Genomic DNA, 11,100 nt, shown 5'->3' on the forward strand with positions numbered 1-11,100 from the left:
GAATGAATTTAAGATTTAGGCAAGCATGGAAGTCAGTGATGTGGAAATGTGGTAACATTGGGTCCGTCTGTTGTTGCACGAGAGACAGACCTTCTCCCCTCCCACACACACACACAAACAAACACGCAGACAAACCTAAGTGCAAATTGCAGAAATACAGTATTTTTGATTTATTATCTTTGTTTGGTGGAGATGCTTTTTGTTATCTTCTGGTAGAGGAGCGTAACTTCCCTCCTTTCCCCCTTCCTTCTTTTTTTCCTCCCCTCCCCCTCTCCTCCCCCTCCCCTTTCCCTTCCCTCCCCTCCCTCTATCTTCAAAAGTTTTCCCAGGCAGCAATGGGTTGGTCAGTTAGTAACGTGTCTGTGTGTGTGTGTGTGTGTGTGTATATATATATATATATATATATATATATATATATATATATATATATATATATATATATAATATATATATATATGTGTATAATATATATATATAAATATATATATATATATATATATCTCACTCTATATAATCAACACACAACACGCACGAATAAAGTCAAATTTCTGACTCACATCAGGATCAAGTTTGGTCTTTCAATTGAAGATGGGGCCGCTGCCAATCAAGCCACACAAGCTATAAAAGAATTTTTGGGAAAACATGCAGGTGTGCAAGGCAGTTAGCTTGACCAAGTAATTCCTGTGTACAATTGTACTCAGGTTCCAACTTCTTTATGACTTTTGTGGCTTGGTTGGCAGGGTCTTGTCTTTCAATTGAAAGACCTGAGTTGATGATCCTGATGTGAGTCAGAAATTTATATTATATACATATTCATATATATATATATATATATATATATATATATATATATATATATATATATACATATACACACACACACACATATATATATATATATATATATATATATATATATATATATATATAATATATATATATATATATATATTTACAATTATATATATTAAACTTTACTGCTAGTGGAGAGGTGATAATGGTTAAGCGATAGGTAATATTCTTAGCCTTTAGAAGTAGCCGGCTTGCACAAAATAGATAAAGGAGAATTACAAAGAAGTTACATTAAAATGATGTAAAGCAACAGGGGAATAAATTTCTACACACAAAGACAAAATGGTAATGGGTAAAGTAAAACAAACCCTAAAAAAAACTTATCACTTGGTGCTTTTAATTTGTAATGTTTTTAGGCTGACCTTAATTTCTTGGAACCTATCAGAAACTTCGAACTAATTAAGTAAAATAGGAACACTCGAATATACAGAATATCACTAAGTGGCAACTTGAGGTGCCTCTACGAAGCATACCAAACGTGTAAAATATCACCGAGTGGCTACTATGATATACTATAATAAGCTGTGTAGTAGCAACATAATCTTATCAGACCAGTAAGCCTATCTAGTGAAGCACGATGGTGCAACAGGAGATAGCAAATAATGCACTTCGAGTGGTTTCCCGAATTCCGGGAATAGCCTACCCGATACAAAACGTCACAATCTTCCTTAAACTATCTGGTGAATCATAGCGCTCGGTATTGATTTGCAATTGTGGCCAAGATACGTATAAGAAAATATATGCGTCAGGAAATTCCATATTCAAAACACGATCAGAAAAATACTGCTTCTGTATTCAAAAGCGTTGATTTCACCAGCATTAATTATGTGCTTTGTTGGGTTGTGACCGTGGGCACACTGGACTTTGGTTAATGAAGATGATTGATCCTCATGATCAGGTTTCAACCAGCTTTTGCATAATCGTTTCAACTCGTATAGTTTTGATCTTAGTATCATGAGAATATTCTTTCATGTTCTCGCTCGTTTGAGAACGAAATTGTCGTACATAGAGTACAAGCGCAGGAATAAACACGACATGCGGCAGCCGACATGTGGTGCAAGAGCTCGGTCCCGCTGCCAGACGTCGTTGGACTTAACGTGATGCAACCGATGACGTAGCGAGTAATGCCACGTATGCTTTTTTTCGTGTAGTTAACTATGCGGTTATTGTCTCCTAAACAGGTTTAATTCGTCATAATAATATAGCTTGCACTTCTAGCATCCGCACTAAGTTGAAGGACTCGCTATAAATGATTTAAAAACAAAAATCTTTCGAGTTTTGGCTACTTGACAGAGGTATCAGTCCGCAACGCCCATCGTGACGTCACTGACTTCAACAAAATACCTTAGATTTAGCAGTGGCCCATGAGCTCCTTCGAACCATTCGTTTGGTGCTGTGTCTCTCGCAATATTCATTCTCATTGTGTTGCCCCAGTGCTGTCTTCCCTAGTGTAGGATATAGAGAAGGTAAGCAGAATCTGTTTTCGCCAGCAATTTCTTGCCGCATAACCAGGTTTGGTTGCGCTTTTTCTTTGAGTAGATCATACGACAACTGCTTAGATTGTGAAGTGAATGACACGTCATGTGATCGTGGACCAAATATCATTAACATTTCCTGCTTGAATTCCTACTAGGCCATAGAAATACGAACCTTCGAGAAATTCCTGCATTTTAGGCACCGTGTTTCAGTGTCTGAGATAGTCATTTTTTTACGTAAGACAGTGGATCGATATAAAGATAGATAGATAGAACTGTATGCAGGTAATGGTAGGTTAGTAAGCTTATTAAAAGCTTCTTTGCCACCTCCCAGTGATGGAGATGCTACCAGAAAGCAACGAATAGAAATAATTGAGTTGATATTTTCATTAAGCCATTTTTTCCCATTTGCTTACGAAGAATACTAAGTGAAATTGCATCACGCAACTAGTCAGCTCCCTAGACCGAGAAAGGATAAGGTTGGAAAAAGCGAATGTTAATTTAAATAAGGAGTTGATTTTAAAAATTCCCATGTAGCTACAGCTACTGTTGCCTTGGTAATACAGTAGAACTGAGAAATTAGCGGGATACAATATGCATACTTAGCTAATTTAACACTGATGGTGCTACTTTGGCGTGTTATCTACATGTCACGAATCTACTTCTTTAGTATGATATCTACACAGTTCGTTATCTACATGCCATGCAACTACTTTGGTTTAGGATCTAGATTAAGAAATAACTTGTTGTGTCGTTTGTTAAATTCATAATTTGGTAACAAACAATATTGCCTCTAATTTCCCAATTGCTATCTAATTGGGTAACAAGCCTAATTTCTATGTTGTATCGTTTCTTAAAGATAAAATAGGCAGTCATTTACATTTCTTAAATTTTGCTGGCTTATACATTCGCTAAAAATTTTATTGACAATAACCGCAACCATGGCAGACGTATAGATGGTCCGTGGGTGTTTGGTTTGAAGAAGGTTTGGACTGCCGATATTTTTACGTTCCACAAACTGTGACACTACAACCGATCATTCAGAGGGAAAGTAGCTGAAGGTTCAATAATTCATTCTGACGAATGGCCATGTACTTAATTTGAACCAACTCAATTTCCGCCATTTTACCGTAAACCATCAGCAAAACTACGTCGATTCTACCACTGGAACATACACAAGCATTGAAAGATCTTGGTTTTGATACAAAAATTCGTATACTGAAAAAAATGAGAGGTTGCAATCAGAACATTTCAATCACACCTTGACTACTGGTGTTGGCGGATAATGAAAAAGAAGCTCCAGACGTCTTTTTAGCATTTTTAGGTGATGTGCATTGCTGTATAGCCTACCGATCAATTTTTTTTTTTATAGTTTTATTAAATTTTAACCATGTCTCTTTGATATTTTATATTATTATTTTATTTTATCAGAAAAATTTAAAAAATACATTTTGGTTATTTGACCTCGTATATAACTAGCTAAATTAGAATTTGTCTTTGATAACACATGAAGTAGAATTCCGACGTTGTAGATATTTTGAACGTGTAGATAACACGCCAAAGTAGCACCACACTGATAAATAATTGCCTTAACAAACATAAGATTTGGTGCCTGGACGCTAGCCCGTATCTTGACTTATCTTACTTGCTGACGTGTTTGTTAAACGACAGTAAAAAATAGGGATCCGATTTTATCATATTTGTCGGTGTTGCTGATATCGATTGGATGCCGCAAGCTTATGAATGGGAGTTCTAGGGATACAGGAGTTAAATGACTTACATAGTACGAGAGGAATAGTTACCATAAATTGAGGTAAAGATATGATTTTATTATTGTTATTTATAAATGTGTCTTCAAGATTGTAGACAGATTCTGATTCAAATAGAATTAAATTATTTTAATTTATATATATATATATATATATATATATATATATATATATATATATGTGTGTGTGTGTGTGTATACATACATATATATATATATATATATATATATATATATATATATATATATATATATATATACACACATATATATACACATATACATATATACGAGGATGTAATTTTAGCCTTGTTCTGAATTTATCTTTTGGACTGGAACTTAAAATCATATCTTGAAGCTGTACCAAAGGACATGAAAACCATTCGAAGGCTACTCCTCTCAGGTGGTCTTGTAGCACCAGTGAGGCTGTTCCTTCCTACGTTTTCTATACTAAAATCGGATCACCTCAGATTACACTGTTCCGTGAATTTTTCTTTCCTTTTGTTGGAATTTTAATCCCTTCCTCCGTTTTCCCTGACTCGTACAGTTTTCCAATTTTCAAGTATTTTTACCTCTAGGATTACGTCTCTCTCTATTCCCGTGTATTCGAATTATTTTATAAAATGGGGTTGGGCCACTTAAAGACATTAGAATGCCTGATTATTGGTCTCTACACCAAAGAGAAATATTAAGAATTGTCATTGAAAAAAACATATCAGTTGTCTTGATTATCTCTAAAGAGTGAAATGGTTGGAAAAATTCAGCTGAGACGTAAAGAGAAGACAATCAAATTTCTACTTCAGTCAACAATGGATTATGTTTCAATATAATTAAATGACATTTCAAACTTAATTAAGATTTCACCTGTAATTAAAGCACCTACGCTCTCCAAGAGGTTTGTGGGAATAGCGACTTACATGGGGGACTGAATCGAATGGTTTGTTGTCGTCGACTTAACATACAGTTAATTTTTTTCTTTCACTTTGTATGAATTACAAAGTAAATCAAGCTCTCTCGCATACGTTAATAACGATCCCAAACCTAAGTCACCGCTAAACTAAACTGTAAAAATTAATTTTTCTTTTTGAGTTACTGAAATGGAATGGAATATAAACTTCAGGCCGAAGGCCAAGGTCTGGGACCTATGAGGTCATTCAATGCCGAAAGGGAAACTGAGATTACAAAGGTTAGGTGTAACAGGAGGAAAGCCTCGCAGTTGCACTACGAAACAATTGTTAAAAGAGGATGTTAAATAAGGTGGAGCAAAGAGAATATGAATGGAGGCAGAGTAAAAGGAATGAAAGGGGTTGCAGCTAGGGGCCGAAAGAACGCCGCAATGAAACTAAGTAATACCTACAGTGCACCGCGTGAGGAGCACTAGCACCCCCTCACCAAGGGATTTTAAGTTGTTCTTAGGCTCACCGTAAAATTATTGAAAATGAATCTTCATATTTTCTAATGGGATACTCCATGCGAAATATAAGATAGCACAAATTTTTACAAGTGTGATAAAAATTTTTTCTTCGTTTCATTTTACGTAACATTTCCCGTTCGTTTCTCGACCTTCCATCCGAGTGAATAAACTACTGTTGTGACGAAAAGTTTCCTTAGAATTTTACTCAATCCTTGTACGATTGTTCTGATGGTGATTTGCATAAACCCTGCCCCGCCCCCAACTCTCAGTTCTCAACATACTAGGAGTATTAGAATAGACTGGGATTTATCATTTTGTGAATTATGTGATCTACTGGGAAGTAACTTTGAATTGTTTTTGGCTGGAGTGCAAACTTTCTCTTTTATTTCCAGGCACATCTCGGTGTGAAGTAATAGGTTTGACACGAGAGAGAGATAGAGCAGTACACCAAGGCTCGAAAATCATCATGGACTGCATAGAGGACCTTCAGTGCTGCGTCTGTATTCAGATCTACAGCGATAAATCTCCCCCGAAGAACCTGCCCTGTGGTCACAGCATCTGCTCCTCTTGCGTAGACCAACTCATGAGTGAGGGTCGGGAGTGTCCGGAGTGTCGGAAATCGCTCAAAGCGAAGGACGTTAAGGGTTTCAGTGTCAACATCCCACTGTTGAGATTGTGTCGACTGCACGCGTTCGTCACCAGCGGCAAGGAGGACTTGCCCCCCGTCGACCTCAACATCAAACGTCCGGATTCAAAACCCTTGGCGAGCGAGGGAACCTGTCCCTTGCACGGGCATCCAATCTTCTTCTTCTGTCTGCCCTGTGATGTGTTAGTGTGCCGAGGTTGTCTGATTTCGGACCACCCCGATCAGCCCTATGGGCGGTGCCTCATCAGAAGCATCGAGGAAAAACGGCAGAAGAAGATAAACTCTCATTTGGAGGTCCTGGAGGTACACCACAACAAATCAAAAGAGATGACGAACAAGTTACGGCAAATGCTCAAGGGATGTAAGATTGCCATCAACTACTGGGAGAAGCGAACCGAGGTAGAGAAAGGTGAGGAGCAAGAGAGGAACTTGCAGGGAGCTCGCGATATCCACGACGAAGTGAAAAAGGATCTGGATACCTGCTCGCAGTGGACCGATTTTTTCCGTGAGGCAACAGAGAACTTGAAAGCGGCCGCAACCCTCAGCAGCATTGAATCAGCGATTGAAAACTCTAAGGAAAAGATACCCGATTTTGAAAAATTAGAAATAGTCGACAGGAAAGAGGACCTCTTGAAAATATTAGGGAAGTTTTGGAATGGCGCAGCATTTATGGATAGGTGAAGTTATTGCTGTCCACTCGTAATAGAGCCGTCATAATTTTCTAATGGTTTTTCAGGGAGCCAATTGTGATAATATAGCGATGTTGAATGCTATTTTCACAAAGCACTAGTGTTGTTGTATCGTGGTTATTCTATTGTTTGCTGTTTATTGTTGAAATGAACAACTAAGTGATTGTTCTCAAAGGCCCACAATAATATAATTGTTAAAGGTTTTAGTAGAATTTTAGAAAAGCTTTCGAACCCTTTTCTTGGTTCATCTTCAGTCAAAAAAAAAAAAAATTGACAAGATGAACCCAGAGAAGTCTTCGAAAGCTTTTATAACATTCTATTCTAGCCTTTAACAAATATATTATTGTGGGCCCTTCAGAACATTTATGAACTCTCGTGATAGTGAGTTTCTCTCCCAACTAAGTGATCTTCACGAACTGAAGACAGTGATAAAGTTACCTAACTGTGATATTTTACCGTGATTCTTTTAAGCAAATGCGAACTTTCGTATGCATTTATTTTACTCAGAGAAAAATGGCTGAAAGGTATTTCGTTGTGCCTGTTTTTCTTTAGTATTAGAAAAAATACATTTCTTAATTAAACAGTTATGTCATCTCAATGTCTTATTTACTATACCTTTTTGCATGAAACAAATATTCCAGGACTTTCTCAGAAGACAAACTGATCTGAACTTCTATACTGACACTGCCAAGGAAAAATATTGTCAGGTAAATGAAAAATGAAAATTGATCAAATACTCAAAGGAATATCACAAGACCAGCTTTTAGTTTCATACTTCGAAAATGGAAATCAAGCAGTAAGATAAACATTTCTATAGATGTCAATAAACCAAATATTTTATCAGATTGATCAGATTTTATCAGTTTTAATATTAACTTCCTCAGATATTCGACAAAAAAAGTCTGTTTAGAAAATGGAACTTAATTTCTGAGGCGTCTCCGTCTTTTCAGTTTTCTTTTGAAGAAACAAATTGGCCTTCGAATTTTTTTTTATTTGCCGTAAAATCAAATAATTTCTAATTTCCATTTGTAAAGAGAAGGCGCTCTCTTTGAAGAAAAAGGTTGACACATACTTCAGATAAAGAAACTAATTTCTTCGTGGGCAATTTAACCTACAAGTCATGAAATTTCTTCGTTCCCATTTCCTTTGAGAATTTATTTATGAGGAGATCAGTTTCCATAGAATAAAACTGATGAGAATTTTTGATAATCACTGTCTACCAAGTGCCTAACCGCTTTGCCTCGAACCGGCCCTCTTGTCGAGAGGAATACACATGAGGTCCCATACATGTATACGCGCACTATGTATATATTATATATATATACATATATATATATATATATATATATATATATTATATATATATATATATATATATCGAATGATTTCCAATTAAAACTTGAGGTAATAGAGATTCTTTTATTAGCTGTTGGAAGGGAACATTCCCTCCCCTCTATCAGATACAAACGGTTTAGGGAACAAAATGTAAATAAAATATTTTTTTCATTCACAGACATAAAAAGTAGTTGGAGGTAAACAATCCAGAGCTGGGAGCTGCGGGTTGCAGTATTTTATTCGTCAAATAGGTACACAAAAATATATAAACGTTTGCATATAATTAAACATTTGCATATAATTAAAATATAATTAAAAAAGAAAGCATGTAATAAATGCAAATATCAACAGAATATTTCCTAGGTTTGTTTATTTTTGCTCTCAGCTTTTATCTACAGTATATCTAGACTAAGATTTTAATAAGCTTATAAAGCTTATCCAAATAAAGGTGCTTTGCTGAATCTTTTATGCATTAGCATTGTGACTTATGATAGCTTCTGCAAGTTCTCTTTTTTCGGTATCCATTACATTAGTTACAGCATTGGCTCCACTGAACTGATACGGAGAATATCTGTTTGCACTTTATATATATATATATATATATATATATATATATATATATATATATATATCATTAGTCTCTCTATACATGATTTATTGTGTTATGACATGTTATACTTGGGATACTCAAGATAATTTTTTTAGGGTATTTATGTTTCTTTATACGTCTTTGAAGCTGCAGTCACTAAGTACATTGTTATGAAAGTTTTCTGACTGGCTTGAGGTAGAACTAAAAATGATTTCCTTTTCCTAACTTAAGAGAATTGTCTTTATACATAGACCCTCTCTGAGGGTTTATTTATTTGTCTAAAAATTCCACACCCAGGACTTTATAAGAGCGTGTATATGCACGAAGGACATTCAGTCTGACATCAGTAGCATGGTATGAAAATGAACAAATATTAAGAATTTGAATGAATTTGTTTTCTGTAAACTTTAAACCAGGGATAATTAACCACTGAACGCATATAAAAGCGTCTAAAGAGATATATCATCCTTATTACTAAGTTTCTCAACGATTGTAATATTAGCAGAAATATACGCCTGAAAAAAAAGTTTGCGAGTATTACAAGATTTCTTGTTAGGTCCAAAATATGCGTTTACAATATGCAATGGAAAATCTGGATTCTGTCGTGTGTAGTAAAAACTCTAAACCTAAATAGAAGGAAAAAATACGTTTAGTCTAATAGACTAATAGGCCTAGACTAAAAAATACGTTTAGTCTAATAGACTAATAGGCCTAGACTAAAAAATACGTTTAGTCTAATAGACTAATAGGCCTAGACTAAAGAATATGTTTAGTCTAATAGACTAATAGGCCTAGACTAAAAAATACGTTTAGTCTAATAGGCTAATAGCTCGTTACTTCAACATACGTAAACAGATAACCACTGAAATAGCTCAAGTGCAACTAATGTTGACGCCAATGTATTGGATATTGAGTTGAATATAGAATTTAGGCCAGAGGCCAGGCACTGGGACCTATGAGGTCATTCAGCGCTGAAACGGAAATTAACAGTAAAAGGTTTGAAAGGTGTAACAAAACCTCGCAGTTGCACTATGAGTCAGTTGTTAGGAGAGGGTGGAAGGGAAGATGGAAGAAAGAGAATATGAATAAGAGGTACAGTAAAAGGAACGAAAGGGGTTTCAGCTAGGGGCTGAAGGCTCGCTGCAAAGAACCACAAGTCATGACGTGCATGACTGAGATCTTACAAAATATATAAATAAAAAAATTATTAAGAAAAGAAACATGCTGGTATTGTTTTTTATATTTGGATTTAATATCATGTTTTAGTTTCAATATATTTTGTTGGTATATAAATGTTATATATATATATATATATATATATATATATATATATATATATATATATATATATATATATATATATATGAATTTTATCACATCACCGTGATTCATATACAAACATTAGCCACAGGCGTCCTTTTAATATCAGTTTTATCTGCCCTCTGAAGCAATATAAGTTGGCCGTGGGTAAAGGCGTCACTGTAGTCCCGAGTTCTTGTCTTTCGGTGGTTTCGAGCCCACGGGACGACGAACTTATTATCAACTAAAAATTCCCCCTCGGTAACATTATAAGAAAAATATATTACCTGAGGTAGAGCGAATTGGATATTAAAGGACGTTTGTAACTTAATGCTTATATATATATATATATATATATATATATATATATATATATATATATATATATATATATATATATATATATATATATATATATATATTTTATCATTACGACTATTTTTAGGTTCGTACTGAATTTTCAATAATAATCTATTGGGACTAACTTGCTTTAAACTGTAGCCAACTATGGATGGTTTGCTTACAACTCACTTATTTCAATTTTGAACAAAGATTATTCTTTTTATTTGGGTTTTGATCTCTAGACCAGCTGTCTGGGTGAAAGGAAAGTAATTTTTTCCTTCAGGATGCTTATAACAACTCAATGCCTCAAGCACTGGAAAGTTGTCTTGTATATATATATATATATATATATATATATATATATATATATATATATATATATATATATATATATATATATATATATATACATTATATATATACATATATACATATATATATATATATATATATATATATATATATATATATATATATATATATATATCATTCGACAGGTGAAAATAGTTTGACGTCAAGCCACTGGCGAAATGCACATTCACCATCCTTCGCTTCAAAAATAAAGTCGAAACCGGTCCAGACTGTGGTATTGTATGATATGAATGACCCATAAAAGTGATTATAATCATCATATAAATACATATGTACATCTATATCTAAATGCATACATTCATAAATGAATATATAAATA

The 11,100-nt window shown here is 34.6% G+C and overlaps 1 protein-coding gene across 1 annotated transcript; it reads left to right on the top strand.

Annotated features, from left to right (window-relative positions):
- Window positions 1-2,174: 2,174 nt before the first annotated feature.
- LOC136835708 (tripartite motif-containing protein 5-like) lies at window positions 2,175-7,437 on the top strand. The gene is made up of 2 exons (XM_067099564.1): window positions 2,175-2,318; window positions 5,902-7,437. The coding sequence occupies exon 2, from the start codon at window positions 5,976-5,978 to the stop codon at window positions 6,834-6,836; it is 861 nt and encodes a 286-aa protein (XP_066955665.1). The 5' UTR covers window positions 2,175-2,318; window positions 5,902-5,975; the 3' UTR covers window positions 6,837-7,437.
- The last annotated feature ends 3,663 nt before the right edge of the window (window positions 7,438-11,100 follow it).

Source organism: Macrobrachium rosenbergii, chromosome 55, assembly GCF_040412425.1.
Source record: "Macrobrachium rosenbergii isolate ZJJX-2024 chromosome 55, ASM4041242v1, whole genome shotgun sequence".
In the NCBI taxonomy this organism is placed as follows: Eukaryota; Metazoa; Arthropoda; class Malacostraca; order Decapoda; family Palaemonidae; genus Macrobrachium; species Macrobrachium rosenbergii.

Excerpts from the sequence above, each read along its gene's own strand:
- LOC136835708 (XM_067099564.1), top strand. The coding sequence starts at position 5,976 with ATGGACTGCATAGAGGACCTTCAGTGCTGCGTCTGTATTCAGATCTAC.